Genomic DNA, 22,716 nt, shown 5'->3' with positions numbered 1-22,716 from the left:
GCTACCAGCCAGTGTCACCGGGCTACCAACTTCAGAATATAGTAGCCCTAGTGGATTACCAGGGAAAAAAGTTAATTTCGAGCCCTGAAACGTATGGCTATTTACATATCTTATATATATATATATATATATATATATATATATATATATATATGTGTGTGTGTGTGTGTGTGTGTGTGTGTGTGTATCTCTTTTATATTTATATATCTTTTATCTCGCATCAGGAAAAAAAACGTTTGAAATATTCATCTTCTTTTTCTACAGACGTTTGTGTGATTGGATCACCTGACCATCACTGTTCATTTAGGCATATCTTTATTTCGGAAATTGTTTTATCAGCTAGTGATACTCTAATAAGATCAGTGGCTCCGTTTTTTTACGTGATTCTATTACATCATTTCAGGCATTCTTTATGAAGGTGAAGACATGCCAGCAATGGTCAACAGCACGGTTGTTAGCATTCTGGACGAAAATAGTACGGCAATGTACAGTACGATGTGAGGCACACAAACCGCAAATTTAAATGACACGATTATGTTATCCAAGGCTTAACTGATTACGAAAATAATTGAGCCAGTTATATAGTCAGCTAGTTTGTCAGTCAGTCAGTTATTGTTTTATCTATTTGATAGACTTATTTTATTGAAAGACAAGAAACATAACGCAAAAAAAGAAAGAAGAACAGTCACGAAAGAAATACAATTTATCATGAATGGTAGTTTTGTAGGTTTTCTGTTTGATCTAGTTTTTATTTTTCGGTTACTGAATGAACATGGTAAGATGCATAGAAACTGTTAGAATATTGCATGATAAGATCAGATGATCTATTAACTCGGAAGTTTATCGAGTCTCGTTTATTAAATTCTGAGGATGAATGATAATATTAAGCAAGGGTGCGCCTCAGCGACAGATATCTTGACTCTCAACGGAAGAAAATTGACTAAGGAAAATAAATAGCGTTAACAGATATATCTAGATATATTGATTTATTTCCAGTTGGCTCAGTAGACTCATCTGTATAACTCAAAATCTTTTATGAACTTTCAATATCATATTTGTTGTACACCTAAGCACTTCTAATTACCTTATTTCTAGTGGTTAATTAAATTTACGTCAATTGTCGCACATATACAAACTAAACCAATGCAAACAAGTTGTTCATACACTAGTATACCATAGGCTTCAGTGTATTGTGAAACGACACTTTCGGGTGAAATATCGAAATCATGTTTCTTGTACACAAATACCCTTCTAATCACCATGCTCTAGTGAAGTGCATTTATATATAATGTCAAGCATATGTAAATGCACAGATACAGTTACTTTGGATTGAAAGAAAATGTTGATAGACAACCAGGTATGGTAAAATTACGCTTTCGGAAATTCCAAAATCAAATTTCTTATTCACATGTAAAGTTCTTAACACCCTTTGATCGTGAAATAAATTCATATGAATTCTCAAACATATCGTAATGTACAGATATAGCAAGTTTTGGAATGCATAGTGAAATTACACTTTTGGGTGGAAACCGGTCGGACTTACATTTTTGGTAGGTGACCTCCAAAAATGTTCTTCTTAATAGAGGCGGGCACTGAAAATTTTGGCTACCCTTGTGGGGGACTGGGAAAAATTGACGAAATACTTTCTCCACCGGCCTGTTACAATTAATTGCGCTCGTTCTCTCACCAAGTGTCGCAGATCAATCTCTGATTTTGAAAAAAAAGAGCCTTATTTGTTTGCATTTGCTACGATTCAACTTCATAATAATGAATAAAAGTAAATGATTGCATTGTACCCATTGATTATCGCAAATTTTATACTATGGTTTAATTAAAAGCACATTAGATTATTCTTGCGTAGTATGGGGTAACACGACTGAGAAAAATCTGGAGGAACTTTTTATACTGCAGAAGAGAATTGCCCTATGATTTTCGTTCTGTTGAATTGTTTTCAATGTTATGTCAGTAAGACAAAGAATTTATCATTTCCTTGCAATTTTAACATTTAACTGTGTTACAGGTATGCTTTGCAATATCTTTCAGATATGTTAATCTTCCGAAGTAGAATTCATCAATATTATACACGTTCTGTAGAAAAAATGGATTTTAATATTCCCAAAGCAAATATATGTATGGGCAGAGAAGTTTTGAATATCGATCATCGCAAGTCTGGAATTCTTTACCCAGTGCATTAAGACATGCTCAAATATAACAATTTTTAGGTGAAAGTGAACAATTCATAAAAGAAAATGTTCCTCTGTAATTATTTTGGTTCTTTGTATTGAGATTTTGGCTCTTTGTATTCATATTATGCTGCTTTTTTCTCCGTATATTTGAGCCCCGATGAAAATTACTCTTTGAGTAACTCTTGTCGGTCGCTCAGTAACAGTGTAAACAAATAAATAAATAAAATTAATTATACGTACTGATTCCGGCAGCCTTATGTTGCATTGAATCGCACAGCAGTAGCAGACTTTAGTAACGTATTTTGAACAAATGCAAATTGATCAAATTACACATAAAATGGAGACAAACGACATTGAATTTATAAAGTACGTTGTATCTTATCTTGAACATTTTCTGTATTAAGTATAAGTTAAATGAATAAATGCACATGTCGTATAAACACAACCAAACGACGACAAACCGATACACAGTCCGCGCAGCGCTGCGAAGGTCAATAACCATTAAATAACATAATCTGTCATTTTAGCGTCCGAAGTCATACCATCGGGCGGGCAAAAACGACTTGAACCAGAATATTCGTTGGGTGTCTTCAACTAAAAAAGCTGGCGCAATGATTATAAGCCACTAATGATAGTCGGATATATTCAAACCACGCATGTGTTCAATCAGACTGCTTGTTTCTCAGTAGTCAAGGAAACTGGGCTAGAACAGCCGGTTAAAACGGCAAACTCTTTGTCTAAAACAGCCTTCTTGGGCCTTAGTTTGTCAGGATTCAGATATGAACTCTGAAAACATTTGAACCCATTGCTTTACTGTTACCACCACTCAGTTATAATAGGGTCACTGTCATTTGACTTTTGTATAGCCGTGTCTATTTTATGTATCATGTATGCGTCACGTACTTCATCCATGTTTAAAATTAAAACTTTAACAAACACATGTTAAATTTTCTACAGTCAATCTGTAGCTAAATTATAGCAGTATTTCCTTTAGCAATAGTGTGGGCCGGCCTCAGATAATGGCTAGGAATCTCACTACGGGGCAAATGGCCTTCTAATCGTTCAGCGCAGCGCCGCCATCGTTTAGGCTCTGCTATTGCTATTGTCAATAGCAACAGATTTTTCAAGATGGCGGCGCCCAGAAAGAGAAGCTGCGATATTGAGTTATAGTACTTATATATCTAAAAACAGCTGTAAATATAGGAAGCAAAATGTAGAAAATGATACTGTTGTATTTCTTTTTGCCAGATATACTTTCCAAGATATGTCGGATTATTGAAACACACCTGCAGACTGATTATTCAGCCAATGTTTACAATATCGCGCTGGGCTTGTTGATCTCGCCGAACACCAGCAATACAAAGGCAAAAAAATGAACAAATTAAGTAAGCCTTCAAAAATCGAAAATCATAGAATGGAAGCATATTATCTCCAGATAATATATGTAATTTTTTATATACATAGTGGCAGCAATAAGCATAAAGAGGCGAGCGATGTGAATGGGGTCGGTATAGCATTGGAGCCGGTGGAAAGGCCGTTGTTATGTAGGGTACTCGGCATGTAAGCCGCTGAATTACTTGCGTCTGTTACAATGTAAAATTTAAAATATTAAAGCTAAACTTCAAAAATCTAAAACTGCATAATTGAAGAGCACTACATCAAGATTATTGGTGTAATTTTTTAAATTAATAGCTGAAGGAATAATAATCTCCAAGCGAGTGATTTACTCGGGACCGGTGAATAATCACAGACGGTAATATGCCAATGTATTTGTACGCAAGGCTTGGGCGTAATTGTCGCCGAATCACAAAAGTAAAATGTAAATTTAGATAAAACCAACGCAACATTTAACCATCGAAAATAACATCCTTATAATACAGTATCTCAAGATTATAGATTTAGATTTTTACATTCAAAGCTGCAGAAATATCTATCTTGAGGCAAGCGATCGGCACGATAGCGGCGAAGAATTTACATCCGGTAAATACGCCATTGTTTTGTATGGGGTGCGGGAGAGTAACGTACGCGTACATCGCTGAATCACGACAGTAAAATGTAAATTTCAATAAAACTAACGCAAGATCCAAATATAAAAAATGACACCCTTGTAGTACAGTATCTCAAGATTATAGATTTAGAGTTTTACATTTAAAGCTGATGAAATAGACATCTTAAACAAGCGATCGGCATGATAGCGGTGAAGAATTTATAGCCTACAGCTGGTAGATGCCATCGTTTTCTATGGGGCGCTACTATGTGCGTTGCCGAACAACACACGGCGGTAAAAATGTAAAAATGCAATAATTTAAGCAAATATTCAAAAATCAAAAACGATACGATTGTAGAATGCTATCTAAAGATTACGGATTCAGATTTTTACATTTGTAGCTGATGAAATAAATACGTTGAAGCAATTTATCGGTTCGATAGCGGCGATGAATTTGCAGCCGGTAGATGCCATTGTTTTCCTATGGGGCGCGAGCAACGTCGACGGCAAAACCCGTCAACCGTCTTTCAAAAAATACAAAAACCAACACATTTGGCAACAGTGCAATCACGAAAATTACTACCAGAATTAAATGTGAAGGTGTCGACGTTGATTAGCCGCGGCTTAAGTAAAGGCAAGGCCAACCACATATCGTTCATATATTGGCTGTTTGCGTTTATGTATTGTAGTATGAGAAAACGGTGAGATGCCGATCAAACCGTTCGATAAAGGAAGCGAAAGGCAGCGCCAATATAACCCGTGAACCAAGTGATTTCACAGAAAGTTTACAGCAGACAACTTACAAAACAGCAAAAAAAATATTATATTTTAACAGAAACGCACAATATAAAACATGTTGACGACCACACATATCTATCGTTTAATCTAGTAAACACAACCTTGAACAAAATAGTACAAAATTAGAAATGTTAGCTTCCAGAATGAAAGAAAAACTCCAAGTAGGACAACATAGGAATACTTACAGTCTCTGCCAATTATTCAACACAATTTATCCACTGAAGATGGCCACGTGGAGACTGACGGAGAAAGTCTGGCAAACTTTCGAAACGTAGCGTTGAAGGATCGTAGTGTCTTATGAAGTATCTCCATTCTACAGACTGCACGTGACACGCAGATTACAGCTGTGTCTCGCATTGCCTGATGGGTTCTATACACAAGAAAGTGAAACATAATATACACTCTCTACCATACATTAAACGCAAGAAATTAACAACCGATGTGTGGAGTTGCTTTCCTTTACTTACTACATCAAATCAAAATGAACATCAACACATATAGCAGCCTCGAATGCAGCTGAACTTCCCCTTCCAAAACAAAGAATACCCTTATTATACATCTCACGACGAAGGCATGTCATCAAGAACTCTGTCAGTAAAATGGTGAGATACCAGTCAAACCGTTAGCAGAGGAAGCGGAACGACATTCTATACACTAATGATTACATAATAAGGAAGCGTCTCTCAATCTTGTAAACGCAATACGAAGACGACCTTGAACACAATAGAGCAAAACTAGACATCCTGGCTTTAAGAATGAAAGAAAAAACTTTAAGTGGGTCAACATAGGAATACATACAATCTGCCAATTATTCTACACAATTTATCCAATTTATATTAATGTCTAATTTGCACATTTCAAAAACTTTCCATTTTTTTTTAGGGGAGAACCATTTGATTTCGGGGGGGATGGAGGATCTGGGGGGAAAAAATTGTCGGCAGGTGAAACCAGAAAAAAAAAATTGATCCAACAATGGCTTGAGAAAAAAAAATTGTTCCAACAGACAGGAGAGAAAAAAAAAATTGTCGCCATGTGCTAAAATCACCAAAGTTTGGGACTGATTTTAAAAAAATGCTGGAGGGCGGCCGCCTACGGCGGCACTAATATTTTCAATATTTTAGAGCGAATCCTGATGTAAAAAATCTGGCATATAAATAAACTTCAATACCACACAATGTTCAAAGTTTCATTGTGATGAGTGTTTTAAATATGTTGCAATAAAGCATTGACACAGTCAGTATTAAAAGGGGTACCATTGGACTTGCTTTGATCTGTATCTACTGAAAATTTAAAACAAACGACACGATTCAATGAACTACTTTTAAAAGCAACATATTATTCTCAAAATATATATGTCTTTCCTTGCAATGAAAATACAATAACAAATAATGAAATACAAACACGACTTTTGTAAAACATGACTTCTTACCCTGAGAAGTTGACAGTACTGATTTTATATAAAACACAGCTATAGTACTGACTTTCACAACTGTATGATCACTACACTTCTATACTAGTCACTATCAGCCTGGTTTAACCAGACGGCTGATCTGTTCAGTGGATGGAACAGATCAGCCGTCTAGTTTAACCAGGCTACTATTACTCTACTGGAGACTATGGCAGTGGCTTCATGGATGACAGTAGGCAGATCCCATATCTTTTTGGTTCGGTACATGCAGGTACCTGCTGAGCATTTGTAAGAAAGGAAAATTGTTATTTTTATTAAAAATTGTCTGCAGTAGTTTTGTGTTTGATTAAAAGGTTTCTCACTTTGGAAAGGGACAAAAGCGTTAATATTGGTGATTTTTATATGCATTTTTATATTACTCCAACATAAACAAAGTCATCACTCAAAATAATCTGCTGATATGACTACCTTTGTCTCCCCTTTCTTATCTGTTGAATAAAGTGACAATGTCAGTTGAGTGGATGTCCTTTGCCATCTCTCTTCGGCACTTTGCCTTGACATGTGGATTGGTATTGAGTGATGCTGATATCGCAGCTCTTTTCTTCTTCTTTCTTTTTTCGTTAGCAGCTCTCCTGTTATTGGCTGCTGCCTGCTGGCTAGCTCCGTACAGTTCTTTGTATTTCTCATGCACAGCTGATATGGTGGCCATTTTCTCATTTACCATTAGCACAACTGCCTTGACCTTGGCTTGTAGAGAGTGGTAGAAAACCATACTTTCTTGGTATGACGCAGATTTCTTGCTGAGTTTTTCCACGTCTGCTACACAGCTTGAATACAGCTGGTCAAGTTTGTCAGTCTGGTTTTTTACTAGTTATTTGTTTTACATAAAATTTTAATAGCAGAACCATGAACACAACAAGTTATTAAAACATCCGGTTGTGAACCAATAACGTGTATGTATAGCATATTGTATTAAAAATTGGCAAGCGAGAAAAAAAAATTTGCTTTGCCACTGCATATAGAAAAAATAATTTGATGCAGGACTGACAATAGAAAAAAAAATTGCTGTCACAGTCATGGGAAAAAAAAATTGTTGCCCCACCCATTTCCTCCATCCCCCTCCCCCCAGAAATCAAATGGTTCACCCCTTAGTGTGATATGTTCAGAAAAGAAACTGCATTACATTTGATGACATCACACGGATTTCATCGTTTTCACCGAACTTGAAATAATTCTTGATAGTAGACTAAGGTTTTGTCAATCTGCCACACGTGTTTCGTAATAACCTAGTTTCATTTTTATCCAGAATATGACCTTAGGGACTGGTCTAGATCAGTGTTGCAGCCAAGAATTTTACCGGGGACACTCTCTCCCGCTACCGTTTATTTTTGGGGACATTTTGCACATTTTGAAAACAACATGCGTCAGTTATCAAATTTTCTATTATATTTTAACAAATTAGTTTCACGATACAAATTCAAGCTCCCGGGACCTCCTAACTATGCTTGAATTTCAGGCAAGTAATTGTAGCACATAGTGTACGGTATCTGCCTACAGAGAGCTCAGTCGGACTACAGGCACTGAGTTATAATTTCAAGTGCAGCGTTTTAATTATTCTAATCTGTGCTCCGAAAGTACGCAAACATAAGCCTCAAATTTTCAAAATAATCACGAAAAACATAGGTCATCGTCAGTCACAGATATTACTTGCAGACTACATAACAGGGTTTGACTTCTGAGTGCGCCCGAGGTGACTTACAGTACGCCAGAATGCGGGACAACCGGCTCGATTTGGGAGACATTGTCGCAAGGGCGCGTCTTGGCTGCAACACTGTACTAGTCTAAGATCGTTTTTGCCTTATTGGCGATGAGCTGTGATCGGCAGGTATTGTACGGGATGGGGATGTGAGCAAGGTTCTGGGTCAGTATAAATAACTGGATCGACACCCGAATCAGCGTTCAACCGCTTTATTGACTAGAACTCAACAACACTAAAACTAGTACTGAACAGTAACATCTAGAACGTGAGAAAAGTATCCATTTTTGGCGGGATACCGCAACATCACAAACTCGATGTGATTGGCTAATGAATACTGAAAGCTGATTGGCTATCACAGTTCAGTCTGAATCCGCACAAGTCCACGAAAATAAACTTTAATCTCCGATATTTCTCCCAGGCCGCGGAATTTATGAGAAATAGCTCAATCAATATATCGAATGAAAACATGAACATTGTTTTATCTAAACACAAACTGAAATGCTGAAATGTGTCTTTACTCAGTTCTTGTAATGCACATTAATGAGAGCAAGAGTTAACTTCTAATGGGTAGAGTTTGTTCACGGGTCTACTTGTATGTCCCATGGCTGTCTTAATTTCCGCTGATCTTACAAGGTTGTCGCGTCCGTAGTTGAGTCTTTCAACTTTAGCCAAACTCCAATTTAGGCGTCGCTTCACGTCGTCCTGAACAAGTACTATATCTCCAACCTTGATGGCATTTACAGTTTTTCCGGACAAGTTATGGCTCTCGCGTAGAGCTGGTAAATACTCCGACACCCATCGACGCCAGAATCGCGTGTGAAGTGTAGTTAGCAGAGTATAGCGTTTGTTTAACTCATCGTGGTTGCCATACGTTGGGTCGGAAAGTTCGTCATCATCAACAGATAGATATGGCAACGTAGTCAAGGGACGACCATGCAGTAGATGAGCTGGAGTTAACGGTATATTGTCTCTAACGTCGGCAGAGACGTAAGTTATCGGCCGGTCGTTCAGCATTGCCTCGACTTCAGTTAGCAGGGTGTTCAGCTCATCGTAGGTTACATACGCACGTCCCAGAGTTTTCTTTCGTCAGCCCAATCAATCGCTCCCAAAACCCCCCAAACCATGGGGCTCGTTTGGGTATGAATTTCCATTCAACTCGTTTATTCACCAAGTAGTCCTTCACTTCAGGCGCGTCGAATAATCGGTTCAATTCGTCCGATGCTGATATGAAGTTAGTCGCGTTGTCCGAGATCATTTTACTAGGAAGTGAACGTCTCGCTGCGAAGCGACGGAAAGCTTGCAGGAAACCTCTTGTCGATAAGTCAGTGACTAGCTCTAAATGAACCGCGCGTGTTACTGCACAGGTGAATAGACACGCGTACACCTTTGTGTCACGTACAGTTTTCGTAGATTTGATGTACAACGCTCCAGTAAAGTCTACTCCTGTCACAGTAAACGGTGGTGTAATGTTTACACGATCTGTTTGGAGAGGTGCCTGTACTGGATATGTGTACGAAGTTCCGCTTATCTTACGGCATGTGACGCACTTTCTCAGGAGAGACCTCGCAGTATGTCGTAGTTTCGGGATCCAGAATCGCTGCTGTAAGTTTGTTACAGTTGACTGTACTCCGGCGTGAAGAAGTCGTGAATGTGCGTCGAGAATTAAGTGATCGGTAAATCGATGATTATTCGGCAACAAAATCGGGAATTTCACATCGTAACCGATAGGCGCGTTCTGTAATCTTCCATCGCATCTCAGTATTCCGCTTTCGTCGGCGAAAAGTTTCAGCTGTTTCTGTGTTGTAGCAAACTGTCCTTTCTGTTGCACTGAACGTGTGCCGTAAGTCTCTTGTTGGATGTGTTTGATCCAAACGAGTTCCGCGTGTTGTATTTCATCTGCAGTGATGGGTCCGCGTTTATGAACAGCTGATTTCTTCAAATTCGATACGAATCTTATGACCAAGGCAGACACGCGAAGGAGTTTTGGCAGGTTGCTGTATCTGTTCGCGTCCACAATGAATTGTATACCAGTTGCTAGCATTTCGCGTTCCGGTTCGCTGACAATTTTGTTATCTCCTATCTGATCTGAGTTACCAAGGAGATCGTCGTCTCTTGCAGCTGACAGTGAAACGTGGTGTATGGCACTGTCAAACAATTCGCTGATTGGCCAGTCGCCGTGGTGTAACCAAGAGGGTCCATTCCACCAAAGTTTTTTGTCTCTAGGTTACGCGCAGAAATCCCTCGGGTTAGCAAATCTGCTGGATTTTCCTTTGTAGGACAGTATTTAGCGGTACAAGAAATTCCTCTGATTTCCTTGACGCGATTGACAATAAAGACTGGAAGTTTCTTGTCGCTGTTTAACCAGTGTAGAACTATCTCGCTGTCTGACCATAAAATACACTGTTGAATACGTAGTTTATCCATAAATGCGTTGCACAAGAACTTGATTAGCCTTGAGCCAACCAAGGCAGCCATCAACTCCAACTGAGGTAAAGTTAGTTCTTTGAGAGGCGCAACTCGAGTTTTGGCCATGACGATTGCGGTCTCGTTGCCATGACGAAGGTATGCGACCGCACCATATGCCTTCTTGCTTGCATCGGCAAACACGTGTAAGTCGTAGTCTTGGCTGTCAGGCTGAATTGGAGAATCGAAGTACTGTCGCTTGAATTTCAGCTCTGTAGTTTTACTGATATCATTCGCTATATCTGTCCACTGTTTACACATTTCGTTACCAAGAGGTTCATCCCAGGCCAGTCCTTTCTTCCATAATTGTTGTATGAACACCTTTGCCTTGACATGAACTGGAGAGAGGTAGCCAAGAGGGTCGTACAAGCTCGCTGTTGTTCTGACGACTTCGCGTTTCGTCGTGAGACTATCGATCGGTTCAGGGAAAGACACTAAGGGTTGTCCGATTGCCCGGGGCAAGTGAAAGTCGCGTTCGGACAAGTGAACCTCCGATGCCACTTGCCCGACGGGACAAGTGCAAAAAATAATTACATAGAAATCGAATGCACGAGATCGATTTTCTGGTGAGGGCCCATGGACTTAAACAACAAAAAATAATCATATTATGTCATTGTGAACATTTCCATAAGATTTTTCATAAAATTGCATGAAGGGTTGACGAAAAGAATCATATTCTTGACCGCGGAGTGACGTCACTTTCACCTCACGCACGCGAGTGAGGTGAAATGGGATTTGACAGTACAGGACAGTAAACAATGCAGAAATTATGTGACAAAGTACAGAACTTAGTGTTTATCATCGACATAATGTTGAAACGTTGAATACCGGTGTAAAGGTTGAAAAATCCACACTTCAATATTTTGTTCTCACGGCAGTGTGACGCAAAAATGACGTAAAAATCCGCAAGTTCCCGGATGTCCGCGGTCAAGAATAACCGCTGTCAATAAAATCCAGTTCAAACAATACCACCGGTTAAATACCGTACGCTGATTTTGCATATGAAAAAGCTGTTCAACTGGTGGAGCGTACGTTCACCAAAGTTCATTGCATTGACTGTGAGGTTACGGTGTCTCACAATATGTCGATACGGTAAAAAAAGAAACACACAGCGGTTTTTGTGCTTTGTATGAACGTTTATAATGATGTAAAAATAAAGTCCAGTGGTTAAAAATCACCACATAAAATTGGACTTTTACTAAAACGTACTCTTCAATGTTAACTTGTTGAGGGACAGTAAGTGGCAAAGTCAGTGGCAAGACCGCATGCAATGAAGTCATGAGCAATATTTGGTGTCAACGGGTCAAGTCTTTGAATTTTCAACAAACACTGACTTAATTTTCAGGTCAATAAGCCAAAAGTTACTTGTCCGTGGCGACCAACCTCTCTGTTTGTGAATTTTCCCATTCTTAAATGACTGTCAAGAAGCAATTGGAGCGAGTTTGACATCGAGAAATTCAGCTTTCAAGACACATTGAGAAACACCGACGCCTTAGGTTGTTGGTTTTAATTCTATTTAGTCTGCATATGAGCATTAAAAAGACCACCTAGGTTATTAGAAAAACATAGGATACTGGTATAGTGCAATGGTAATCCAAATTCATAGGGCTTGTGTATGATGTCAGCGCCGTAAAAACATGACAAAGAAGTACATTATTTTTCAGAAGCTTCAAAACATTCCTTTATAGCTACAGATTTTTTTCTTTCTGTATAGATTAAAGTTAAAACTTTTAAAAGCAAAAAGACCTTGAAGGTACAATTGAAATGGCTGTTATTATTTGTACATTAAGCCCCAAGAAAGTAAACATACAAACATATGAAATGTTAGAATTTTTTTTAAACTTGAAATTTGTTTTCCTAAAAAGGCTTCCTATTTTCTCTGGTTTTCTTTAAATTCTACCCATTTACAGGATATAGTCTTTTACTGCTGTACAAAACATTCTTTAGTGAAAAATTGGACAAGTAAATTTACATTTTAACCATTATTATGATTTCCCACATACTAAAAAGAAAACAAAGCATGTCCCAGTTGAAAACATTCAACACTATGCATTACATTGGACTACTCTGTTGTTTCCGTGAATATTCAAATGCATATATGCACGGTGTACACTGGTTTTGCTATATTTGCATGGGGTGCCATTTTACGTTTGGGCACACATTTATTATTTTTCTTGTTCAAAATTGCACATGCAGTCTCACTGGGCAGTTAACAATACTTGTATTCCAACCCCTCAAAGAGCACATTCCCAAAAACTTGTTTTAGTTCAGAAGTAAAATCACATAAAGAATGCTAAATGATACAGCTAGTGGGGCTTTAATAATTAATTGAATATAAATGAGCCATCCAGCACTCTCAGAAGTATGAGGAGAACCCTATGAGAATGTCTGACACTTTCTCATGATAACATAATTTTCAAAATAAAGTGCGTGAAATGAAAAACCAATGTATTAGCTTTTTTTCAAACACATAAATTATACTGGGCAAGTGGTTTTCCAATCTGGGCAAGTGAACTGAACCCCCCACTTGCCCGAAGGGCAAGCGGATAAAAAAATAAGTGTCTTTCCCTGCGGTTTGTGATCTTTCTTGGCGTACGTTAGTTCATCTGTTTCGGTCAACCAACGGAGTCCAAGTGCGTTTACGGTAGTGTCCGGTTCGAGTTTATTGTCTCTTTCTGCAAGCACGCGAATATCTTCACAGTTAGACGACCAGCTTCGTAGATTAAATCCGCACGATTCAAACAGGTGGTTTGACTCCTCATAGTATTCGACCGCATCTTCGTTACTATCGGTTCCGCTGAGGATATTATCCACGTAAATATTGTTCTCGAGGTCGGTCGAAGTTGGAGTGCGTTCGTGAGATTCTAAGTGGGTCTTTACAACCGCGTTGAGGATGAATGGGGAGCTGACGGCGCCAAAGAGTATCACCTTGAAACAATACGTTTTGAACGGACTTTCCGGGTTCATTGGTTCGGATAACCACAAGAACTTTGTAAACTGACGGTCACTTTCATCCAATCGCACGTGTAGAAAGGCCTTTTCGATGTCGCTCGAAAAAGCGATGCGGTTTACCCGAAATCGAAGTAGAATTTGCGTTAGGTCGTTCAGTAGAGGTGGGCCCGTTAGTAGGCAATCGTTCAAACTTGGAGAATCGGTCGACTGCTTGCAACTACAGTCATAAACAATCCGTATTGGCGTCGTGGCTGAATCTTTCTTGACTGGGTGATGTGGCAGATAGTGGCCACTGCGACGCTCGCTTTCATTATCTGTCGTTTCTTCGATGAAATCCCGCGCCTTTTGGTCGGAAATGATTTGTCATAAGCCTCCAGAATGTCCGGTGTCAGTCTGCGAGCCATAGAACGCGTACGCATCTCCGCGATATTGTAGTTTGTAGGTAGGGCCGGGTGGTCTGGTTTCCATGGTAACCGTGCCACATACTTGCCATTTTCAATGCGTAAGTGAGTGTCTCTGTACAGTTCGAAGTCATCTTTCGTTTTATTGTTTGCGAGCAGTTCGTCTTTGATACCGATTGTCTCGAGATCCCAATAAACTTTGAGCTGAGACTCTTCTTCGCAGGTGTCTGTGAGAATGTGTAGAATCGTGGCTCGGCTTTTAGTCGCCTTTCCTGAGTGAATGGGACCGGAAAGGAGATATCCGAACTTTGAGGACACGGCGGTAGGTCCTGAGCCACGAATCACGCGATCTTCTACAAAATCCCAATAATAGTCCGCACCGATCAACACAGATATCTCGAACGAAGTGGCATCCGAAACAGGGTGAGCTAGGGTCAATTCTCGTAGGTAGGGTACATTGATGAGCGATCGTGTGACAAAGTTAGTCATTCTTGTGGTGATCTGAGGAACTATGAGCACAGAAATGTCTATTTTCTGTCCAGAGAGCGTATTCAGTGTAAGCGTGGTTACATCGATTGATCTTTCGCGAGGTTGATTGTCACCGAATGATGTCAGCCGAATTACTTCAGTGCCTTTAATCTTCAAACCGAGTTTTGTAGCGAAAGTTCTCGTGACGAATGAACGCGTAGCACCTTCGTCGAATAACACCGTGGCGTCAACTGTTTGGCGTTTCGTAGAGACTGGAACGACGGCTGTTTTGAGAAGGATTGGTCCGTTTCGCGAGTTACTGGCATTGTAGCTCTCCTCCGTCTTGGCAAATTGAACGTGTGTCTCAGTAGCTGGGGTATTTACTGTTGCCATCGCAGTTTTATCGGTGTTATTGTCCATGCGATCTTGATGGAGAGACCTGTGATGTTTTCTGCGGCATACACGACAACTGAATCTTGATTTGCACTCACTCACTCGGTGCTTTCCCAAGCAATTGAAACAAAGTTTATCGCGTTTCACAATATCAAGTCGCTTGGCGCGATCTGAGACGACAATGCAGTCGTTGGGAAAATGAGAGTCCTTACAATAGGCACACGATTTCTTGGGTTTAGCGGGAGAAGCTTTGGCGTGAAATGCGGCAGTCATGGATGGTTTGTCGGAGGAACCGCAGTCAAGTTCATCGGTTGAGTATCCAGCCTGTAGTGCGTCGATTTCTTGTAAATCGCTTTCCGTAGATCGGCTAGATTCCATTCGTTGTTACCGTGTTCCCGTGCGATTTGTTTGCGAGTATTTACTGGAAGTTTTTCCAAGACTATGGGTACAAGTAAATCTCCGTACGATTCTTCACTTTTCCCAAGAGATTGAAGGCCGCGAATGTAGCTCTCAAGGGTGTCGTAGAAATTTCTGAGACTACTGAGTTCTCCTGTGGGAGTAGGCATGTCCCACAACGCTTTCATGTAGGCGCTTATGATTTTGTGTTTCTGGCCATACCGTTCATCCAAAGTTGAAGTGCATGTCCGTAGTTTGAACTTGTGAGAGATAGACCTTCGATGGTCCGAGCTGCCTCACCTTGAAGCTGAGCGCGTAAGTACTGGAATTTCTGTACGTCTCCCAGATTTTTGTCGTCATTTACAGCAGACTTGAAGGCGTCAAAGAAACTCACCCAGTGATCGAAATAATCGGTGGCAATGGTGGCATTTGCCACCAAACTCTGTCAATCTGCCACCAAATTTTTTTCTGGTGGTATTTTTCTGCCACTAAATTTGGGTCATCATGTCATTGATCCTACGGCTTGAATGAAGGAACACTAGTCTGAAGGAACACACGTTGTCTGACGGCGGAAAAACTCATTAGCCAAAAAAAACCCAAACTAATTGCGACATTTTGGCATGAATGAAAACACAGCGTGAATCCAAACTTGTGATTGGCTAATCTCCATATCGATGACAGCAGCTTTTGTACACTGGACATGTTGTTGCCCTCTGTGATAGCCGCATATGCAGTCATACGGCACAAGATAAAAGCATGTTGTGACATTTTGAAAACAAAGCCAAACTGCAGCCTGCATGAATTAAATAACAATAAATACTTGCAATTCATTAGCCAGTACAGGGCTCAAAAATTCCTATCGCCCGACGCCCGTGGCTAGTGAATTTTGCGTTCGGGCAAGTAAAATCAATATGCTTCCCGTCCGACGGGCAAGTGCACCAGCGGTTGAATTAACTAAGCTCTGGACAATTCAAGCTTGAAAACGTATTTCACTAGGTCTGTACACGCCTACAATCAGATCTCAAAAGTTTTTCTGAAAACCCTTGAAAATCCGCCCGACGTCGCAAAATAATAATTCTTGCTGTTGTAAAACACAAAAAGTCGTAAAAATACAGTTTTGCGACATGCTCTCTCCGACGACACGGAGTGAACTCACTGTTTTGTATGTGTGCCGTAAAGTGGTATGCTCTTGACAGTGGTTGCCATTCTCTTTGTGCAAGTGCAGCATAAGTCGTATGACAGTCGATCGGCTTCACGCAATAGTGTAATTGCACCCTGTGCTTGGTAAATGGATGTAAACTTATTCGAAGCCATGGATCTCGGCAATGCTTACTGTTCAACGTAAATCAACTCCCAGATGAAAAAGTACAAGTTTACATCGTAGTCGAAACGGGCTCAGTCGACCAAGGAGGCCACATATTGCAGCTACGTAGTGCGTGAGATGCAGACAGTTTCAAATTACGTGACCTTGGTTGTTAGGGATCGGCTCTCACTTACAGAAACAAATCTGCACTGAAGAGTAACGAAACGAAACTTGAATCTGCTCTCTTGACGAATACATTTATCAAAATAAAACTTTGAAAGACGGCTGTGCTCAGTGAGTAAACATGTAAACAGGTAAAAGGGTTGCAGATGTACATGTGCGTATGCATTGGCAGATAAACACTAGCAGAGCAGTTGTTTGTGATCTCAGCTTGATAATAAAGAGCAGCAGCCAGCTATGCAAATTGTAAATCACACAATCTTATTACTCTTATGCAAAGATTTTAATTTGGATTAGGTTGTGGAAAAATTCCAAATTCAAAGATGTTTTCTAGATGGCCAAATCTAAAGAAAAAAGCTAAAGTATTCTCACATTTTTTCTGCGACATTTCAGATTTGGTTGTAGTCCTTCATTTTAAAAAGAATGTAGTTCATGTTTGAATCTGTTTTTTCTCTCTTTGAATTCACTTCATATGGCCAAACTCTTGCTTTCTGTTACAAATTACTGGTACAGTTATTAGAAATATAGGGCAAGTAATTTTTCCTGTCGGGCAAGTAAAAATGCAATTCACGTGTCCCACGGTTAGTAAGTTTGAAAATTTTTTTTCGAGGCCTGCAGTATGGGTTGATTTTTTGTGACGTGTACTCACCATATTTTCAAGAATTTATAAATTAGAGTGAGTATGTGGCAATGACAAAATGTTGTATTATGCCGATCACAAACTGCCACCAGATTTTCCATAATTGCCACCTGATTTTATATCCGGTGGCAAACTTTTGCCACAAGAATAAAAAAGTATTCTATCCCTGCCACCACATTTCAGTATGTCCCCAGAGAAGGTGGGTAGTTGAAGTTTCGGTAAACTAGTTGTCTTCACAGAAGTAGACTGAGTCGCGGGTAAAGCTCCTCCGTTGTTATATCTGGCTGGTGATGAGCTTTCCGAATTTCTGTCGATAAATCTGCATATCTTACGTTTCCTGTCGAACACGTTGTGGAGATAGTCGTCAGCCTCCTCGATGACTCCTTCGAGTGCACCCTCGTCAACACTTTCGATTATTTTCAAATCTACTGATGCAAGAATATCGTACTTAGAGTTTATCAACTCACTTAGAGTGATCAGATTGTCCAGGGCAGTTGTCTTGTTGGCTTCAGAGTCGAAAGAGGCGATGAGATTTTCGGCCTTGTTGAAGAGTTTGGTCAGCGAAGCCCGATGGCCTCTTCTCGTTCCCTTCAGTCTCGTGAGTGGTGTCGATACGGGTTGCTCCGGAGCGTCTGCCATCCTGGTCTCGGCACCAAAAAATGTACGGGATGGGGATGTGAGCAAGGTTCTGGGTCAGTATAAATAACTGGATCGACACCCGAATCAGCGTTCAACCGCTTTATTGACTAGAACTCAACAACACTAAAACTAGTACTGAACAGTAACATCTAGAACGTGAGAAAAGTATCCATTTTTGGCGGGATACCGCAACATCACAAACTCGATGTGATTGGCTAATGAATACTGAAAGCTGATTGGCTATCACAGTTCAGTCTGAATCCGCGCAAGTCCACGAAAATAAACTTTAATCTCCGATAGGTATTGTAAGCCGTAAAAAATTGGCGACAAAAATTTTTCGAGAATTATGTCTGGTACGGTCATTTCACGATGGTATTTTGTTTTTTTCCTTCCCCTTATTCTACCGTACACACAAGAAGTGAATGATCTGCCTTCCTCCCACACTGGGGCACTTTCTCCTGCCAAATCGTACACATTGTTGTCCCTGGTCAAACCAAGAATGAGCAACCCAAAGATGTTATTGATGGCATAAGTAGTGAGAGTGGTTTGAAGCTATAATTTGCAACAGAAAACCGATGAGACGGGTGTGAATATTTTCCATGAGATTTGATCACGTAATCTTGTCATTTGACTGACCTCATTTCTATTCAGTCAAATTTCTGGCGAAAACGGTAGCCCACAATTTACATTTTTGTTAGTATGGCGCAGTCAACGGCAGAAATGGGATATAGGGAACCAGACTTAAGGAAACTGGAGAGGTTTCAAAGTGAATTGGCGATGGATGTGCATAATGCTTCAATTATGTTGATACAAGCCTTGATTTTGCAGCTTAAGCTTTAATATCGTGTGAGGTTTTACTGCAATTTTTGAACGATATTTCTGTTTTCATCAAACTCCTTAAATCAAACATCTTACTTTGGGGCTTCTTTTTGGTAGCGAGCCAGAGCTACATTGCTCTACATAGGTCACACCGTCATTATTATAGCCTGGGGAGTAACATGATGTTTTATCATAAAACATCATGTTACTCCCATCATGTTAATGGGATATTATCCGATAAAATCGATAATTTCGTCTAACTTCTGAGTTAGAGTCTAACATTAGAAAGGTTGAGGAGTGGCTGACGCCCGACATGCTGTCTTATGGGATATTATCCGATAAAATTGATACATTCGTCTAACTTGTAAGTTAGAGTCTAACATTAGAAAGGTTTTGAGGGCTTATGTCAAACATGCTGTTTTCTCGGATAAAATCGATAATATTCATTTTAGTAAGTTAGAGTCTAATACTAAAAGGGTCGGGTAGTGACCAATGCCGGACTTGCTGTTTTATCAGATTGCCAAGTATTGTCCTTAATCAACATTGCTGCAAGTTTTGCAAGTTAACGTTTAACATTTGCATTTGATTTATCTTCTTCGTAAGTTTTGCATTTACGTTAGCATTAAAATAAACTTCATTTGACACATAAAAGTCGTCTACGTTGTTTGTACAAAATGATTATTTTGATGTTGGATGAATAGTAAGCCTGACCTCAGAATTAAGTTCACTACTTTCAACTGTAAGTCTTCAACTTAAATGTTTACATCGACCCTTAACACAGCGTAACAGGCATCCTCCACTTCAACAGACTTTTAATATTAGACTCTAACTTAGAAGTTTGACAATATTATCGATTTTGTCCGATATTATCCGATAAAACAGCATGTCGGGCATCGTCAACTTCAACGCCCTTCTAATATTAGACTCTAACTTAGCGATTTTATTCAATATTATCCGATAAAACAGCATGTCGGGGATCGGCCACTTCCATACCCTATTAATATTAGAAGGGTGGAGAATTGGTCGCCGTAAATTCCGTAAATAAATTTTTTATACATCTATGCACTGATAATAACCATAGGCTAGTAAAGTACATTCATACTAATAGTCAAACATACAGACATTCTGCGATATAAATTATATTATAATTACAATAATTCCGCATCGAGGGAGACGTCCATAATTTGCCAATAGTGAATAATGTAAAGTGAAATGATTTATTTTATTCAAAATTGGTACAAAAAGAGTGTACATTATGGCTTATGCATTTTCATTTGGTTTGCCATATTGTCCAGTATGAGCGAAAGGCGGTCATTTCGTTTTCATTTTTATCGGTGTCGAGTCAGTGCCCTGACACTCCCAGACAGATTTCAGCCATTGGGTGCGTGTGTACGTTTGGGGAATGTGAGTTGAGGTATCAGTTTGTGTCGCAATGCATTTAGCAATTGAAACTGGCTCACAAATTGTCGGTTGTGAGCACCTACCTAGACCTTTATCACGAGATGGCAGTGTCCCGATGTTCCATGTGATGATGTTCGGGTTGGTAGTGATCTACAGAATCAGTAAGGGAAGGTAAATTATAAGGGAGCGTTCAGTTATTATGGCCGGGGGTGGGCCGGCAAATTCTTCCTGTACATCAGTCAAAATAAGTGAACCCCCCTACCCATTGTACCAAAAAATTGATGACCCCCTCCCCCTTTCAAGATGACAAAAATTTCATGACCCCCCCCCCCCCATTGCTTGAGTAAAGCTGCACACACAAACACCTCGGGGTTATGGAGCAATAGAATCCCCCCAAAAAGAGCTTAGATTTTTTCAAATGACCTTCCTTACTAAACTCAAAAGGTGTTAATTCTCAGATTTCCCCTTCTGACTTGCTATAATTTTGAAATTACCCCTCAAAGGGCTTGGACAGAAATTACTGGTGGATCGCAATATTTTTGCGCAAGCGTGTGTGTACAAAATTTTGATATTTGGATTTAATTAAAAATCAGCTGTTGATAATGTTGATTCACCATACATGGTATACATATATTTTCTCATACATGTATGAGAAATCTATATAATACTTTTTCAATGCAAAACTATATCTATGCATTATAGATGTTTGGTAATTTACATAAATGTACTTAAATGAAATAGGGTTGTTACAGCTGGCATGTGGACAAAAAGTTTGACCTTAGAATTTCACAAAAAATGTTTATCCACTATACATGGGAGTCAATGATAAAATTGTGAATAATTTTTTTCCAATGAAAAACTTGGTATACTTGTGCATATACAGATGTTCAATAATTAACATAATTTTACTTGATTAGAATATGATGATTAAAGGTGCATATTATGTGTACAAGAAATATGATTATGGAACTTCACTGAAAATGTTCATCCACTATACATGGGAGTCTATGAGGAAAGTATGAATAATTTTTTTACAATACAAAAATAGGTAAACCCTTGTATTTATGTACTCTCAATTATTGATATCAATGTACTTGATTAGATTAGGGTGGTAATAAGTGAATGTGTTCGCCAGAAATTGGATTTTGGAATTATACCAAAATGTAGATTCACTGTACATGGGAGTCTATGAGGAAAATGAATATTTTTTTTCAAATACAAAACTATCAAAATCTGTGTAGTTATAGACATTTGATAATTCATTTTAAAGTACTTAGTTAGCCTAGGATGGTTAGAGGTTGATATGTGTGCAAGAAATTGGATTTTGGAATTCCACCGAAATGTTGATTCACTATACATTGGAGTCTATGAGAAAACTAAGAATAATTTTTTTACAATGCTAAACTAAATTAATTTGTGCTTCTATAGGTGTTTGATAATTGATACAAATGTACTTGATTCAAATAGGGTATTTAAAAGTTCAGATTTGGACAACAATTATGATATTGGAATTTCACCTAAAAGTATTATTTAACTTTTCATGGTACTAGTAGTCTCAGTACAGGTAACTGTTAAATAATTTCCCTGAAAAAACTTGCTATATCTCTAATATGTAAGTAATAGGAATTGTCTCGCCCTCAGTGCAGTGAGCTTGAGTTACAATAAGACAAGCCTCAGAGTTGTCAAGTCAAGATGTTCATGTGACAGATAATTATACTTTTGTTCAGATTTACAGGTGAATAACTTCAGAGAATGAAATCATGCAACAAATCATTTTTATCTCCCACAATATTTCTGAACACTGAAACTGCTTTTTGACGGGACGGATACTTATGAAAATTAAGTGACCCCCCCCCCTCTGAGCTGTTTGAAAAATACATGACCCCCCCTTTGCAGTTTTCAAATTTAAGGTGACCCCCCCCCTGGATTTTGCCGGCCCACCCCCGGCCATAATGACTGAACGCTCCCTAACGTTCAATTAACGTGAACAAAACAAAAAATTAATAGTTAATCACCCAATGGCTATTCCCCATAACACTATTGGAACTAATTTTGGGGAATTGGACCTTCATATTTTTCTAATTTCTCAAAAGCGTTATGTGTCCCATGGCTGAATGCTGCAATAATACAAATTACTTATAAAAACAAGTGTGTAACTTAAAAAGAAAAGCAGATGGGCTTACAAAATATTTTGACATTGGTACCGGAAAATACGAAGAGGGAGGGGAAAGCCGTGGCTGATAGAACTTCAGAGGAAATCGCCACCTAACTTAGAGGGGAACAATGTTCCAAGGTGTACTGCTAGCTGCTCGCACGGTTTTGCGATGATCTGGGTTGTCCGGTGGGCATCTAATAGTGAGCAAATGAAAATTTCAGTAATAGGGAGAGGGCAGTGGGGAGCTTGAATTGTTATAGGGAGTGGGGAGCGGGCAGACCGTAGATTCTGGAGGGTTGTGGGCATCAAAATTTGGGAGGGCCTATTTTCCGAGTATGCCAGTGGGAGGGCTGTTACTAACGGCTGTA

General features: G+C 39.3%; 5 protein-coding genes across 5 annotated transcripts in view; 1 reads left to right on the top strand and 4 right to left on the bottom strand.

Moving 5' to 3' along the window:
• LOC139148731 (solute carrier family 28 member 3-like) overlaps window positions 1-2,392 on the top strand; it is a 47,147-nt gene extending 44,755 nt beyond the window's left edge. The window contains exon 12 of the mRNA XM_070720203.1: window positions 404-2,392. Within this exon, the coding sequence (XP_070576304.1) occupies window positions 404-501 (98 nt within the window). The 3' untranslated portion in view covers window positions 502-2,392. The remainder of the gene's footprint in view (window positions 1-403) is intronic.
• A 6,283-nt stretch (window positions 2,393-8,675) lies between these two features.
• LOC139148540 (uncharacterized) lies at window positions 8,676-9,152 on the bottom strand. The gene has a single exon (XM_070720028.1). The coding sequence runs from the start codon at window positions 9,150-9,152 to the stop codon at window positions 8,676-8,678; it is 477 nt and encodes a 158-aa protein (XP_070576129.1).
• Window positions 9,153-9,183: 31 nt separating this feature from the next.
• Window positions 9,184-10,179, bottom strand: LOC139148539 (uncharacterized). The gene has a single exon (XM_070720027.1). The coding sequence runs from the start codon at window positions 10,177-10,179 to the stop codon at window positions 9,184-9,186; it is 996 nt and encodes a 331-aa protein (XP_070576128.1).
• Window positions 10,180-10,214: 35 nt separating this feature from the next.
• On the bottom strand, window positions 10,215-13,568 carry LOC139148538 (uncharacterized). Its single transcript, XM_070720026.1, has 2 exons — window positions 13,198-13,568; window positions 10,215-11,010 (listed from the first exon to the last, which is right to left on the bottom strand). The coding sequence occupies exons 1-2, from the start codon at window positions 13,566-13,568 to the stop codon at window positions 10,215-10,217; spliced, it is 1,167 nt and encodes a 388-aa protein (XP_070576127.1).
• A 170-nt stretch (window positions 13,569-13,738) lies between these two features.
• LOC139148537 (uncharacterized) lies at window positions 13,739-15,193 on the bottom strand. Its single transcript, XM_070720025.1, has one exon. The coding sequence runs from the start codon at window positions 15,191-15,193 to the stop codon at window positions 13,739-13,741; it is 1,455 nt and encodes a 484-aa protein (XP_070576126.1).
• Window positions 15,194-22,716: the final 7,523 nt, after the last annotated feature.

This window comes from Ptychodera flava, chromosome 13 (genome assembly GCF_041260155.1).
Source record: "Ptychodera flava strain L36383 chromosome 13, AS_Pfla_20210202, whole genome shotgun sequence".
In the NCBI taxonomy this organism is placed as follows: domain Eukaryota; kingdom Metazoa; phylum Hemichordata; class Enteropneusta; family Ptychoderidae; genus Ptychodera; species Ptychodera flava.
The sequence above is the reverse complement of the archived record's forward strand: the minus strand, read 5'-3'. Positions and strand labels throughout refer to the sequence as shown.